Raw genomic sequence first — 16409 nt, 5'->3', positions numbered from 1 at the left:
TCCTGCACAGCCAATGAAAATCAATCTACATCTTCCTCAATTTAATACCTTTAATCATGGTAGAAAATTACAAATGTGTGTTAAGGCTGACATGCCAAGGACAAAAGGAGTCAGCCGGCCAAACGTGTATCACACTTATGTCAGGAGTTATTTTTCTTACCCAGCCTCCCACACTCCTCCCTCTTGGTGAAGTATTTGAAGCCGTTGGCGGCGCGGCGCTCGGCCTTCTCGTGCTTCTTCACGTGCCACGGCAGCTTGGTGGTGATGTTGGTGACAAAGAAGCAGCCGGTCCGCAGACAGTGGTAGTGGCCCCTCATTCTGAACTCGCAGTGCTGCAGAACAAACATTTCCATAAGTCAAATGTGGCCATGTAAAATACAAAGGAGTTGATTAAAATGATGTAATCTTTCTTTGTGTGCACATTTAAAGTGAACACAACACACATCTTTTCCAAAAACATAATCAACCCTTCACAGCCTTTTCTTATTCTGGTCATTTGGAACATCCCACATTTCTAAGCACGATGACTTTCTTTTTTTTTCTTTTTCTCCAGGCTTCCCTCAAACACCCCTCCCCTGGAACATGTCTGTACACCACCATCTGTTTGTGAGGCCCACATCCCAGAGGGACCGGGCCAAATAAGATCTGCTCAGTTCAGGAGATGGAGACTAAGGGGAGGAGGGGAGGAGAAGAGGAGGAGGAGGAAGGGGGGGGACTTTTTGTGAGAGGGGTGATTTTCGACACATTAATGAATTCATTTAAACGCTTTTCCAAATACGGGCTCATGAGAGCAGGCAGGGGGGCTGCCATTTAGGTTTCATTTGCGAAGCATTCCCCTGATTTTTGCCCTATTCCAGACAGCCTTGTTTACTGTGCAAGTGACAATGATTTATTGGGTAATATCAGCTAAATTGGCCTTTTCTGAGAGGAGAATGCGGCAGTCAAAATGACATCATTGACATATAAACAGGCATTACTGGGGTGAGTCGACTGTCTTTTTCAGCAGAGATGGAAGACAGGGAGCGGCGGTTGTGAAAGCCTTGAGTCAAATAACCTCAAATACTGGTCTAATAGATAGCATACTTCATGCTTAGAAAACTGTGGGAGATGACAGTAGGTGATTCAGCTCCTGGCTGAGATACCGAGCCGCACTCACCTGGTTGGGACAGAGACACTGCAGCGAGTAGTAGGCAAACTGGTCTCGGACGTTGACCAGGTGGTTGTTGGGGTTGATGTGGTCCAAACAGTGGGACTCGGCCTTGCCGGACGTCTTGCACACATACTTGCAATTCCCGAACAAGCAGTGGAAGTGGAACTTGTTAGAGTACTTACAGTCAGTAGCCAAACAGGGATCACTGGAGGAATTAAAAAGAGAAATGCTATTCAATTAACAAATAGTGGAATAAACTAAATGTATGTACAATAATGTAAGAGGACATTCAATGTTTTTCATACTTTTCCTGGAACTGCAGGAAACCAGGTTTGACTTGAGGTTTAGCGTTCTCCAGAGAGGTGGTGGCCAGGGGGGAGTTAACTGGCAGGTTGGGCATGGAGGCCGACATCTGAGGGATGCTGCCGGTCAGCTGCTTCCAGGCCAGCAGGGAGGGGGGAGGGGAGCTGTACCCACCAGAGGAGGTGAGGTGGGCCCCATCCATGGAGGGGTTGTTGGCTGTAGAGACGGGGCCCGCAGGCAGCGAGGCGCCCTCACTGGAGTCCCTGCCCTCTCCGTACTGAGGTTCAGACTTCACCTTCAAATGCGCCCGGAGGTGGAAGCTAAAAGAACAAGATGGAAACCTGTTTATATGTTGTTCAATAAAGCAATAACCTCTAATGTGGAAGGGGAATTATTTTCAGATTTATTAAACACTTTGACACTCACGTAGCATGTTTAATGGCCCCATCCACAGTGCTGAAGAGTGCACAACAGTCCTCTACCAAGCAGTGGAAGTGAACTTTCTGAAGGAAGTCACACTGAGACTCACAGTAGTCGTCTGTATCAAACCTAAAGGAAGACAGATAGTAAAGACTGTAAATATACTGTCTCGAATAGACGTAAAACGCAAAGAAGACAACTGTTTCGAGATAAGATCATTAAAAACAATAACTCTGTAAGTTGTTTCACATTCCAGCTAGAGCAGATTCTTTATGTTTCAGGGGGTTTCCAGTGATGCAGTATGTGAGGAATGGTATTTCCAGAAAAGGCCTTGACGGTACTTTTAGCTGTTGTCTCACTACCAACATGAATAAGTCTTACTAAGTAAAGGCTAAAGTGACTCCTTGTACTGCTTCCATGTTTCATACCTGCGGAGGTATGTCCTCCAGATCTCAGAGGGTTTCTCTGGCATGGGCCGCTTCAGCACTCTGTTCAGATAGTAGGCTGCCTCTGAGGGGTTGCCCTGGCCTGCCTCCAGCTCCGTCTTCAGGTTCATGGCGTTGAACAGTGCAGGGTTCACATGTGACATCTAGAAAACACATAGCACATAAACAACCAGCTGCTGGGTTAGCTGAACATACGTAAACTGGGCTCTCGCATATGGTAATGAGAGTGTGAGAGTTTAAACACACACAAATGTTTTGGCGAAGCAAAAAAGCACATACAGATTTACAAACAACCAGGCTTTTGCTTGAGTGCAAGCCAAGCGTGTTTGCCAAGCTTCCCCTGGGAGGAACTGTTAACCCTTTATGTGATGTGCTGGCTCGAAATCTAACCCCCAAAGACTGAAATGACACAAGGAGCTGTGGGACAACAGGTCTTGAAGCCCCTCTACTCTCTGGATTAATGACAGCTTTGAGTAGAGCAACTTTGAGGACTTGACCACTTGTCAAGGGTAAAAAAAAGGGAGGCATAACATCATTAATGTGATGGAAACCACCTGCCACTTTTGTATCAATCAGAGAAGATGTATGTGTAAAACAGTGGCCATTTTAATCTTCAGCCAAAACAAATTGCACATCTAAATTTCCATACGCTAACATTTAGACTTGGTAAAAAATGAGGGCAGCGCCTGCCTGTTGTTTTTCCTCTCCTCTGACTTTTTAATCAAATAATTTACAAAGTCTATAAATAACTGTAGAGCGAACGAAGAGGGGGGGGGGGGGGAAGTATAAAGGAGGAGGAAAAATGGATGGCGAGTTCATAACAGCTCATCAAAAAACAAACATCTCTATATATCTGGCATGGCACCCAGCTACTGCTTCATTATATTAATTTGTGAGAGGTGCAGTGAAAATTACACTGTATGAAAAATGGCTGGAAAATTTAAATGATACAAACTCATCTTATTAGCGGTGAAACATTAAAAAACAAACAGGCCCCTCCGTGTCCCACTAATTTGTCTTGGGATGAAAGGCGTTTGATGGATGAATCTTACCTTATTCATAAGCGAGGATAAAAGAGATGTATTCCCCGGTACAGGGTGTCCGTTTGATTCATTACTGGAACAAGGAAAATGAACAATGTTTAGTCAAGATTTGCATGAGAACAGTAAATATGACTATTTATCACGCAAGGTGTGCCTATATAATGAAGAAGAAAAATGCTGTCTTCTTAAGAAATAAGATCTACTGTTATTTGAAGGGAAGATTGGGGTTGACGTTTTATACAAACATCCTTCTCACACGAAAATTGAGAAATATGGTGAGGGTTTTATAATTGTATGCACATGTATATAAATGAGATATTTTTGATAAATAATTGCGCACATAACCCTGGCTGCCAAGACTGCAGAAATCTTCTATCAATCAGAGAAACCTTGTTTCCTTGTTGATTTATTTTGTGAATATATTAGGTGAATTTATAACAAGAATAAACATGTTGTATATAGCCTTAACCCTCTATGTGCCATGCAGCTGTGTACCTGTGGTCCTTCTTGCTCAGGTCCAGGCTGTGCTCCTGCGTGGAGTCCTGGGAGGCCCCAGAGTTCACGTCCAGCGGCTCCTGCTTCACTTGAACCAGATTGAACTGGCTGGCTGAAGCCGACTGCCCATTCCCTGAGGATCAAGCAAGACACGCAGATGAGAGAAGTGACAACAAAGTTATTGTTGGTCAGCATTATTACCCGATGATGAGATCCAATCTGACTTCTGTCCTGGCCCGAAAAGAATACTCCAAGTGATAATTATGGCGGAATTATGTCAGCCCGTCAAGCCCTTTAAATGGTGATTGAGAGGCGGGAGATATGAGGGAAAAAGACTCCTTTTTCTGCAGCACTTGTCACAACTCATTTGCCAGGCTGCCTCTTAACTGGTCATTAAGTGAGATGCTAATGCTGAGGGAAAGTGGCAGTCTCAGATTGGCCACCCCCCTCCTTTTCCACCTTCCCAGGCTGCTTGTTGGCCTGACAACGGACGGCAGCCGATGCCACTGAGCGTACCCACAAGGAACAGGGGTGCTATGTCGGTCAGATTGGAGATGACAGCCAATCAGATTAGTTCAAGTAGCATGACCTCTTGATCACATTCTTCTGCAAATAGGTATTCAGTGGATGCTGTGAGTGAGGACAGGAGTGATGGAATAAAGTAGATAAAGACCAGGGGACAACTTGGGGTAGAAATGCTGACAGGAAGGTGAATTCTGCCCCACACCCCGATCCTCAAGGGATTTCAATATGCATTTGTCCTGGGGCTACACAGAGAAAGCTGGGCTTTTTGGTAGACAATAAGGGTTTTATTTTTTTGTTTTAATGTGACAGTGGGAGGGGAGACACTTGCCTCTCAGACACTATATGACTGAGGAGCACCGGCGGCCATGATTGGTTTGGTGAGGGATCTGTTGTTTAGGAATCAGGGCTGGTGCTGAGGGATTGTGACAAGGCAAGGTCATGGGCAGCCAAGTGTGTGCCCTTGGCCCTCAGCCTGGTGAGGCTCCTCTCCTTTTTCTTGCTGGAGAGAAAACAAAACCCGCCTACGTAAGGGGGAAACCGAGCAGAGTTTACCCCTGCTACAAGATGACCCAAAGACATATCAGGCAGAATAGGAGTGGAAACGCCGGTCTTGGGCCTTGTCAGCTGAAAGCTCCAAGATGAGGAAGTGTCAGTTCAGTTTGACAACGGCTGAGGTTTGAGGGGCTGGAGGTGGGGCGAAGGGAAAACAGCAGTCAAACAATTTTACGTCTGGTTTGAGGTCACTGAGTGCTTACCAAGTCTCCGTCCAGCACTACTTCCCTCCCCCCAACTTAATAGGGGTACACCCACAATTAACAAGCCAGACAGATCCTGCCTTGTCATTGACAATTAAATCAACTCTCAGCCCAAATGAGAGCACATTAAATCAAGAGCCGCTCCCACTTTATGATCTACACATGATCAGCAGGCGGATTAAAGCATTCCTGCACTATATCAGAGGATGCATTGGCTTTTAAAGGTGGATTACAATGTGTACATCTATTATTGTGTTGCACATCATGAGGTTATTTTTTCTACCCACTTCTCAAAGAGGAAGAACAAATGAGTTTGACTCAAAGCAGCTTCTTTTTGGAAATTATCCAGGAATAATGTATCAGCATGTAATTACTGCGGATAAGATACAGAGCTTGTGAAAGATCATTTGTACTGTGTGCCTAATTAGTAAACCCTTCAGATGCTTGAATCTCTGGGAAAAACACTTAGGGGTAAATTAGAGCGGAACATTAATGCAAAAAATAAATAAAATACTGAGTAAATACTGAAAGCAGAAACAGGAAAAAAGCACAATAGAAGTGAAGTTTCACAACCCTATGAAAAAATAAACGCTGTGAAAAATAGCCACAAACACTAAACTTTTCTCACACCTTTTCAACGGAGAAGCATAAACCACTTCCTCCTCATTTTAGCCCCAAATGTCCTGTTCACACATTTTAAGAAGTATGAAATATGAGAAACTAAACCGAAGCTTCTCAGCAGTGAACTTTTACCATAGAGAATGTGAAAGGGGACCTTGTTTTAAAGCAGCTTTGTTATAAAGCACAGAGAGATCTGAGATGCAGCCCCTCAGTGAGACTGCGAGAGGGGTGGTGATGGCACCATCTGTGGAGGCCCCACCCTCAGTGGGGGCCTTCCCAGTGTTCAGACTACCTGCTGGAGGCCCAGAGGTGGAGCTCAGCCTGACAGCCTGGGCTCAGCTCGGCTCCCCGGAGCAGCTGCCCCGTCTCTCTCCCAGGGCCTGTCCTGCTCCAGGAACACCACCAGGAATTGTAATCCTTCCCAATCCCAACATCCGGAGACGCTCCCCCTTGCAGCCCCATTTACAATCTGCACCCCACCTGCTCAGGCTCAGCACAGGATGCCCCACTGCTACTGAATGCAAGAGTGTGCTCTGCAGTGCATTATCAATTGAATGCTTTAACTTCATTTTCATTCTCTGAAGCTTTGTTGAGAGCAATATGATAAACATAGACAAGGCAATTACCTCCTAAATTTATGTGAATTGTGGTTATGCTAAATAGCTATTGACATGTTTTTGTGGGAACAGAAGGTTTCTAGAAATTCTAAAAGTGTGCATTTGCTGGTGCATGCAACTGTGTCTGCATTCTTGTGTCAGTGCGGGAAAAAAAGATCTATTTTTCTCAGCTCTGGTGCATCGAGTAAGTTCTGCCTGAGAAATTTCTGTTTCTCATAGTTTATTTTTATTTTTATCGGTTTGCATGATGAAAAAGAAAAAAACTAACATTTTTTGTTCTTGCAATTTCTGAACTTAATTTCATTCCACCTCCATTTGCTTGGAACAGGCGCAGACATAGATAAGAGACCAATGATGAGGAAACATGTTCGACACAAGCCCCAGGAGCCCCCACTCTGAACATCATAAGAGACTTTTACAGGCTCTACTCTCCCCTGTCAGCGCATTTATCTCCAAATGGATTGTGGGTATCTAACAAACGATCAACACAATAACAAGCCCAGAGCAGAGGACTATGCCTCCGGTATTCCCCTTTAAGCCTGAAAGCGGCAGTTTTTCTGCCTTTCTCTCCACTGTGGGATAGTGATAGAAATGACCTCTGAGTGCTCTGGCTGCAGTCGAGTGAAGTCAACACACAAAAAAAGGATGTGGCTTTTAGTATATGTGCAGTAAATTCTCTTTAGATACTATCAGAGATCCAACGAGGATTGTTTGTCATCAGATGACTCGATTAATGCTTGGTTTTAGCTAGGAAATAGGCATATTTTTGTTGCTAAACACAATACATATGACAATTATTTGATTTTTAAAAGTGTTTTGATTAAAAGTGACTATTTCCCATTGTTCTGTGGCTTAGTAAACACATTGATTCTGCAAAATAACTTCTATTTGTGAAGAGACTGACCTTTGTCAAGGTGGTTGGAGGGCTTCAGGGCGGCGGCTGCCAGTCTGGCCATCATGGGAGAGATCAGACCTTTGCTAGCCGAGATCTTCTCCATGATGGAGGCGGTGGTGAAGGACGTCGGGGTGGAGGCCATGGATCCGTCTGCACCCACTGTGGAGAAACCTTGGGTCATTGAGTCGGTGGGCATGGAGTGGGCCCCTGAAGTTACAGCTGACATCAGGCTAGCGGCTGCTAGAGGTGGTTGGTGAGACATCCTGGGTATGAGGGGGAAGAACGGGTTGGAGGAGGCCATACCGCTGTTGGAAAGAGAAAGGCCCACGGGCATGTTGCTGGGCAGGGTCTGGGACAGCAGACTGGACATACGCTGACCCGCACTGGGTAGCGAGGATGTGGGTTTGAGGGCGTGGCCTGATGTAGCGGAGGAAGAGACAATGGTGGTGGGCATGGCCAACAAGTGCGACATAGTGGTGGACTGCTGGGTGGTGGGCGAGGCACTCAGGCTGGAGTTCTTGCTGCTAATGTTGGAGAAGTCCATCAGGTCATCGTTGCTCGATTCTTCGGCCTCATCCTTTGGCACCATGTAGGCGGAAGAGAGGCCCATGACACCGGAGGAGCGGATGTGCCGGCGCTCGTGTTTGCGCTTGTGGGAGGTCATCTGGCTAGTGGAGGTAAAGGTGAAGCCGCAGCTTGAGCGTATGCAGTGGAAGTGGTTGGTGGCTTTGCTGTACACGCAGCCATCGTACTTGCACTCCTCATACTTATAGAATTTCTTGAAGCCATCTTTGGCATAGGCATCATCCTTGATGTGGTAGCTCTTGTGCTTCTCAATGTCACACTTGTTCTTGAAAGTGAATGTGCATCCTGGGCGCCTGAAAACATTTAAGGAAAACAAAGGGAAAACATGATTCGCTGTGCTATAAAGACCGCTCAGTACCTTGGTGCAGTTGGGAGTCAGAGAGAGGGTCCACATGATTACAGGAACGATAACTAAGGCAGTTCTGTAACACAGCGGGATCCCATTGATGTGTTGCCACCTGCAACCTTTGCCAAAGGGATACAATCCAGTGAGGGAGTTTGATGAATCAACCTAGTGATTCGCTATGTTCATTGACAATAGTTCTGTGGTGCATGTTCTTCAAAATAAAAGTGTGATTATTTTTTTTGTTTTCCCCATTTGAATCTGTGAGGTTTAAAGATACTAATGGTGCAGGCAGAGAAACAAGGACGCCATTAGATTAGATTGGATTTCACTTGTGTGCAGCCTATCATTTATTTATTTTAATTTTAGAAATGAGCCCATATTAAATGTTTTCTACCAATTGTTAGGCTATTGTATTTATTTAAACCACTATCATTGGCTTCTGCAGCTGGGGTAAGCAGTTGTTACTACACAATTAAAAATATAAAAAGAAAAACATATAAACGTATATTTAACTGTGTTTAATGCATTTATGTTTAGTGTATGTTTGATAAATGTAAAAACGAGCACCACATTAGGCGTGCAGTATTTACCTGCAGTGGAAGTGTGTAGTCTTCTGCCCGTAGAATTGACACGCAACTGTGCCACAGTCCTCGGTGGCACGAAATCTCTGGAAGCCGTCGTTGATCAGCTGGGCGTTCTTTTTATGGAAGTTTTCATGGGTCATGACATCTGAGGTGCTGGTGTACACCTTGCTGCAGGCAATCTGCAAAGCAAAGACAAAGCATGGCAATCAAAAACCAGATCTAGCTGCAAAGCAGACATGAAAGTTACAGTTTGCAAATATGGTTTTCAAAAAGGCAATGCTTTAAAGACATCTGAAATATTGTACAAGCGATAGAGAAAGGAGTGTGGTTAAGAGAATGCCAGTGGCCTAGAAATGAGTGGAAGGTTGTTTTCTCACGTTCACTATTTAATGTGAGGTGATGCAACTGAGCAGTACAAGTTTCAAGTCAGACCAGTGAATTGGAAAAGTCTTGTCATTGTGACAGTTGGAAAAAAGTGACTGAAAGACACAGTGGTCACAACAGGTAGCTGAAACTACAATAACTTCCTGGCAAAGCTGCCTTTTAGAAAATACTTTTGGAGTGTGACAATACAGCCACCACAAACCTACTGTAACTGAGACAAAATTGAGAGGGTGAGGGGGCAGAAGAAAGCAGACGCGAGTAAGATGACAGTCTTTGTCTTTAGTTTAAAATGTTCTGGTACTCAGGGGCCCTCAGAGAGAACACAGAGGGGAAAAAACAGGTAATGTTTGAATTAAATGAAGCAATTGTATATCATCCGTGGCACTTTTGAGCCGCACAAACCGGGCAACTTCTCCATATTGAGTCAAACAATGAAAAAAATGCCACTCTGTCTTTTCCCCCCTAAATCAAGAGAGCCGATGCCAACATCTGCAGGTTCTCAGGGACTGTTAAAACAAGGGCTGAAATGTCCTAATAACAATTACGCCGTTAGAGAGGTTTAAAAAAAGAATATATCTCTAGCCATCCTCCGCTGCGCTGCTGCCCTGTCGGTGAGAAAGCTCTCGGCACAATGACACTTTGAAAATAAGCAGATGTAAAAAATTAAACAAATCCAGAAGGGGGAATAATCTTCAACTGGCTGCTTGGTACTAAAAAATGAAAAATGTGTAGTTTATATAAACACCTTACTGAATTTTATCCATGCCAATTAAGGAGCGAGAGAGTGAAGAGGTGGGGAAGGCACAAGCAGCTGCACATCTATTCCCCCCTTTTTCAATTTTCTGGTATTTACTTTAGGATATGTTTTGCCCAACTGCTCTTTAAAGACACTTTGGTGTAAATGGAAAAGTAGGGAACTGTAATTCCATTTCGCAGATGTAGGTAAACTGTGAATTTCATCCTGTAGTCATGTACTGTATGTCTTAAAAGCAGCGTGACTCTCCAGATTGTGAGGACTCCTTTTTGTCCTGCCTCATGTTGCTTTAAACTGTACTTTGCTGTTAAAAATGTTTTTAGAATCTTAAAGGACACACAACTATATTTTGCCTGGTCTACGTGAAATCTGGTTAATGACACCCATATTTGTTGTCTAATTTGTATTTCTGAAATGTAAATTAAATGATGGATGATATACCACATTTCTTAATAGAATACCGTACTGTATGTAATGCTTAAGAACGTGTGGCCATATTTGCAGATATTCTTTTGTTTCTGTGCATTTGGGGGCATGCATGCCTGCAAACTGTCTTTGTGAGTTTACAGTTGTTATGTGTGTAGATGGTGGAGGAGGTGTGAGTCTTTGTAGTGTACCTGCATGCAGTGGTAATGGGTGCTTTTTCCATTGAGGTGGCAGCCATGGTAGTAGACACTGCAGTCGTCCAGAGGGCTGAAGCGCATGAAGCCATGCTGCAGAGAGTTGTCCCTCTTCTTGTGCATGTTGTAGTGCCTGATAACATCCTGCTTACTGGTAAACCTCTGCAAAAGGAGAGGGGGAAAAATGTAGGCAACAGGTTGGTGTTTATTTAAACCAGTCACAGAATCAGCAACAAGTCACTTTATATCTATAGAAGCAGCAGCTGCAACATGCAGGAGCCAATTGGCAGTTGGGGGGGCTGTGCACATTGTAACGGAGAGGGCCACGATGTCTTTAAAGATGATGCTTTCTTTGGTTATTGATTTACTTTGCATATCTCAAAGTTGCGTGCTATCCAAATGCAGCACCAAAGGCTCTGGAAGCTTCCACATGGAACATGAAGTATGTTCCCCATACGCCCCCTGTCTCAACACTATTTCTTCCCTTCCACCTAAATGTATTTTTTTTTAATTAAGATGAATCAATTGACATGCAAGATCACAGTTCTGATGTTTCTGTCTCTGGAAGAATGATGTTCCATGCAGATGGTTTCTCAGACATGCACAGGGGAAAACAGAAGACAAGAGAAACAAACAAACAAGCCAACCAAAAAACGGTTTTCCCTTTCAATTCGCTGCGATATGATTCCGTTTTTAATTAAAGCATTAAACACTCACTTTTGGTGCAGGCTTTAATAATGAGTGAATATGCTAAGAGACCCGCCTTCTAAAATGAAAACATTAATAAATAAATACACATTCCCTCCCACACCCAGGAGTCAGGAAGGGAAAGGAGAAAAGTCACTCCACAGAGATTCGCAGCAACAAAATCTGCTGTAATTGAGCTTAAGCTGATATTACAGAAACTGAAACAGGAGACAGAGAATCAATGAGACAGTTCTGTCTTCAATCCATATTTATCTCCAGTTGAGGTACAAACATCAGAAAGAACTATTCTAAAAGCAACTAATTGCTGTACAAAGTAGGGTAATTGCTTTGTGTCATGTGCTCCAGTCGAGCAGAAGAAAAAAAGCTAAGATCTCTCCCAGCTGTTCATTCCCTTGCTCTTGGCCTGTTTCCCAATTGCATGTTTTGAGATGTTTGACTCCTGTAGGAGCAAACACTTCATTAGGATTTTTAATCCAATTGATGAACGCTTTGGATTCATCAACAATTTTTCTAAAACATTCGGAGCTACATTTTGGACTTTCTGGTATGTCATGACTGGAAGATACGTTGAACTGCGGTCATGGTATACACGATCCAACAAGCCGTCCAAAATAGGCCATGGAGAGAGCTGACTGGGAAAAAGATCTCATTTTCAGTTGAGTGGTGAAGAAGGTTGGGAGCCACTTGCTACATTTATTTTAGGATTCCCACTAGTGTGGCAAGATGCACACTCCCTCATGTACAAGCCCATGAAAGGAGAATGTTCAGACTCAGCCAATAGCCCGCAGGCTGGCAGTGGGATAATATTCCAGGAGTGTGTGTCATGTAACATTTCATGAGTTATCGCTTCGAAAGGGGCTGCTCATCACTGGCTGCTTTTTTTTTCTTCTGGGTATTGACATCCCAGAGAGCTGGCTTCCAAAGCATATCTGTGTTTCCACGCAACGCAAAAGCAACAGAGAAATGTGGACCTGACCGTGGAAATTGCCATGATAACCTGAACTAACACTCTAAATAATGACATGAAATGATTTTCCTTTGTATTCCTCCAAGAATGTGTCCCATCAGACTGTGAAGTGGGATTCATGCAGAAAATGAAAGCTTAGATCTGTAATGCTTTTCACCATATAAACAATATTTATCGAGCGGTAATCTTTCTTGATCAGGAGCAGACATGGGAGATTACAGCTGAAGATGGCTTAATTCAGAAAGTGTTAGGAAAGGAAGGAAAACACACACAGCTCTAGCTCTGCAAGGATTTTTGACATCTTTGACAAATCTTCCTGTGTTTGTCTAACTCTCTCAGGCCATATGCTACAGCAAACACAAGGCCTGTATTATGATCTGCTTTGTGTTTTTTTCTGCTTCCTGTGCCATACATGACAACTCCTGGGACCAGGACTAGATTAATAATGTGAAAGGGGATTAGTGGCAGATGTCTTTAGGATAGAAGCACATAGATAAAAAAGGGGCATATTTCAAACATATTTACAATTAACCCTTGTGATAAAAGGCCAACTGTCAAAAACCAACTGTGCCTGGAAGGCGCCTGCATACTGCACGGATGTAAACACTCATAGCCTGTTTGGCAGACCAAAGACAAACAAACTTCCATCTGCATAAACTTTGGATGGGTGTGACCACTAATGAAATGATAACACATTATCCTGTTTGTCAATGAGAGGATCACATCCCCTTTGTCATGTCCTGCACATACGTAGCTTTAGGTCACCTGGAGTACCCTTGTTATGAATAAACAAGGCAACATAAGTTTTCATTCATTTAAATAATCAAACAAAATGACCTTTGTCAAATTCTTCTCATTGTGCATTGATCTGAACTGTGCGGTTCTGAGGTTAAGCTAAAGATTGCAGTATACAGGAGAGAATGTGTATTTGAGTGTTGCTCAAAAAATTTGTAAAGTACTCACGCTCACCTGGTAGTTACACTCAGGGTCCATGCAGTGGTAATGCTCTCTGTACTGGTAGGCACAGTGCACGTGTCCACAGTGTTGACTTCCAGAGAACCTAAAAACCAAGTTGCAGGACACATTTCAACAGTTACACATTTTAAGGGCCACACACTGTAAGGGAATCAAACAAAATGAAGACTGATTAAAAACATAGGAACACATCAGAGCTTATTGAACTGAGAATAGTCACAAGGATGAAACGGGCTGAATGACAAAGCTGATCAGAAATATGTCAGTGTGATGAAAAAAAAAAAGGCAAATCAAGAATGATTACTGAATAAATTACTTCAAATACTGGGAACAGCAAAATGAAAAAAGGGATGAAGGAGTTCTGAAAGGCATTATGCACGTCTCACCTTCAAAGTAACACAGCGCACACCTTCAAACTGACTTCTGCTTTCCACACTGCTGCAACAATTTAACCATCTGTCACACCAATTTCAGCCAAATTAGCTCCATTTATTTCCAAAGCAGCCGTAAGAGACACTTATTACACTGAAACCCTTTCCTTCGACACGCATACACACACACTCAAGGATCAGGGACCCGAGGACTATTTTATTTCTCCACCCTGTGAAAGCCCTTGTCGAATCAATGCATAGTTCTTTCAGGTTAACCACCCTGCGGAAAAGGGTCAGGTGTCCTGAGATCAGCTCCTAGTACTTTGCAACCCAAAAAAAAGGATTTTAGTCTGGTGCTAGATATATCAAAAAATGCTGCTGCTTGCTACAGTACAGCCACTTTTACGGTGGCGATTATAAGCCTGACGATGATGACTGTTAAAATCCTCCAATTACCAGTGAAAACACACAAATAAACATTTGCACTACTGCTGCCAAGAGCTCCATCTGCTAGTGCAGAGGAGAGGGGGAAAAGGGGGCTAAGTAATATTTGTTCCATCTCTCTTTCTGTTTTTTCCTTGTTAGGATGATCCCAGAGCTGCATTTACAGATCACTTTGCTGAGTTCATTAAGCTAATTGAACGGCATATCCACTACTCTTTTTAAGTTGGCTGTGAGAGTGTATGTGTGTGTGTCTGAAAATGGTGATGGAGGGAGAGGGGGCTTTTGGGAGGTTTGATGTATTTTTTAGAAAAAGAAAAACCTGAAGTCATATAAAGTGCGTACACACACTCAACCAAACATATAGCCAAACAATTACTGTTTTCAATACTCTTCTTTTAAGTACATATATACTCAAACGCACACACATTTACACTTATGAGCACACAAAGCCCCCCACCCCCTGAGACCATGGCCCACCCTTCTGCTCATTGCCCAGCTGTATCACTTTGCCTCTGGACAATTCCCACTTGCCGCGTCAGGGGGCCTAATGGGCCGCTGCTATTCAGCAGCAGATTAAATATTAATATTGCCACGATACAGAGATTGCAGCGCATCTCCAGTTACAATAGAGTTACACAGATCAAAGTGCCGAGGCAAAAGTGGGTGCATGAAAGCATTTAAAGAGAGAAAACTGCAACGAAACACTACCAGGGAACTCTTTAAAACATCAAACTGTAGTCTGGTAAGGAGATGAAGAACTTTTTTTCTCTTTTCATAAGGATTGGTACAAACACGTTTACAAAGCTGTTTTTTTGTATTAGTGTGCACTCATTAGCCCTAGCTCCAAAAGGACCCTCCCCCGCTTCTACCTCCCCTCTTGGTGCTACATTTGCCCTTTTTATGAGCCTCCTTTTCCATTTTTTCCCTCCCCCTTCTTCCTTTCTTTCTCTTTTTTTCCCAACCCAACACGGAAATTGAAACTGTATCTGGGCTTATCTGCAGCCTCCCCGTGCATCAACTGCCGAGATGTTTAGACAAATTTTATGCATTATGCAGCGCAAATATCAAAACAGTTCTTGGCAGTGCCAGCAGAAGCCTCATTAAAAATTCCTTAATTAAATCTTCTTGCAAAATGTAATCAGTCCAAGGAAGGGGTTTTGTGTGTGTGTGTGTGTGTAGAAGGGGACGTGTGTGTATGTGTGTGTGTGTCTGTCAGTGCCAAGACTTTGATTTGTGCCCTTCATGTTATGGCTTGGAGAAGTAATCATTAACGCCAAAGCCACTTTGGCTTTTCAAATGCTGTTTTTCTTTCTTTTTAAACGGAATAAACAAACAAATGATAATCACCTTTCTACTGTCGGCTGGAAATGAATCCAGAATGGGGGACATTGTTCTGTGTCCATTGAAACACAAGATACCTCCCCTCCCCTGATGTTTTTGTCTCTGTTGGTGTGAATGACAGACTTTTTAGAGCAGTCGGTTCCTAGGGTGTTCAACAATAAACGGCAGAACTCAGGAAGACCCCGGCCTAAGCTCATATCCTCTCTGTGTCAGTCACAGAGTCGCACAGAATTATGTTCTCCTCAATGTTTTAGTGCTATACACAACAGTGAGCATTTACTCAACCAGTTACAGTAAGCTACCATCAAACCATTTCACTTTCATTACCCCCATCCTACTACTTCCTCTCAGCACATAAATTTGAGTCTTTTCTTAATCAATTTACTGCGCACAGAACATCCCCACACCAGTCTAAGATCTAGTTACATCACTGAATAAAACACAACATCAGTGAATACAAAAAAGGTTAATCTCTGTTTTGGGTATATTTTTTCATTGCTTTGGCACATTGAGGGATTTGCATACCTGGCAATATATTTCTGGTAGAGGTTGATGTCATCGCTGGCGGGTTTATCGGGTGGCAGGCCATTCCTAAGACAACAGCAAACACAAAAGAGACATGATAAATGTTAAGGTTGTGTTGCCTGTTGTTAATAAAAACAAACTGACACAATATTTACTTAGCTCCCAAACTTTGGACTATCAATATACATTTTCCTGTGGCACAACAGCCTTTTCATGTGCCGTATGAATCAGGGATGGAAGCCACACACTTTGATGCATGGGCTCCCAACCAATGAAAGGCAAAATGCAGGAGCAAAGCAACATTAATCTTTTATAGGGGTATTTTGGCGAGTGCTTATATGCAAAACTGTATAATAGGGACGATGAAGAACAGCTCTGAAATGGTGCTTTCTGAAAATCTCAAAAGGGCCTTGGCTCTAATGTTGATGTCAAGTTGTCTCCAATTAGTCTGGACTCAAACAAAGATTGCACTGCAGCTTCAAATTTCAACTTAATCAGATATCATTTAAAAAAGGAAATCCAGAACATGTTAACA

General features: G+C 43.2%; 1 protein-coding gene across 8 annotated transcripts in view; it reads right to left on the bottom strand.

The window, feature by feature from the left end:
- casz1 (castor zinc finger 1) overlaps positions 1-16409 on the bottom strand; it is a 74224-nt gene that overhangs the window by 6393 nt on the left and 51422 nt on the right. For 2 of the 8 annotated variants that reach the window (XM_034087667.2, XM_034087664.2), the window contains exons 4-16: positions 15875-15940; positions 15356-15451; positions 13182-13278; positions 10541-10705; positions 8792-8964; positions 7280-8148; positions 3858-3990; positions 3372-3435; positions 2302-2462; positions 1880-2002; positions 1456-1773; positions 1157-1379; positions 161-332 (exon numbers count right to left, since the gene is read on the bottom strand). In XM_034087667.2, the coding sequence (XP_033943558.1) occupies positions 161-332; positions 1157-1379; positions 1456-1773; positions 1880-2002; positions 2302-2462; positions 3372-3435; positions 3858-3990; positions 7280-8148; positions 8792-8964; positions 10541-10705; positions 13182-13278; positions 15356-15451; positions 15875-15940 (2660 nt within the window). The remainder of the gene's footprint in view (positions 1-160; positions 333-1156; positions 1380-1455; positions 1774-1879; positions 2003-2301; positions 2463-3371; positions 3436-3857; positions 3991-7279; positions 8149-8791; positions 8965-10540; positions 10706-13181; positions 13279-15355; positions 15452-15874; positions 15941-16409) is intronic. The other 6 variants (XM_034087666.2, XM_034087672.2, XM_034087668.2 and 3 more) reach the window with 6 other exon arrangements.

This window comes from Pseudochaenichthys georgianus, chromosome 7 (genome assembly GCF_902827115.2).
Source record: "Pseudochaenichthys georgianus chromosome 7, fPseGeo1.2, whole genome shotgun sequence".
In the NCBI taxonomy this organism is placed as follows: Eukaryota; Metazoa; Chordata; class Actinopteri; order Perciformes; family Channichthyidae; genus Pseudochaenichthys; species Pseudochaenichthys georgianus.
This window is presented reverse-complemented; position numbering and strand designations above follow the sequence as displayed.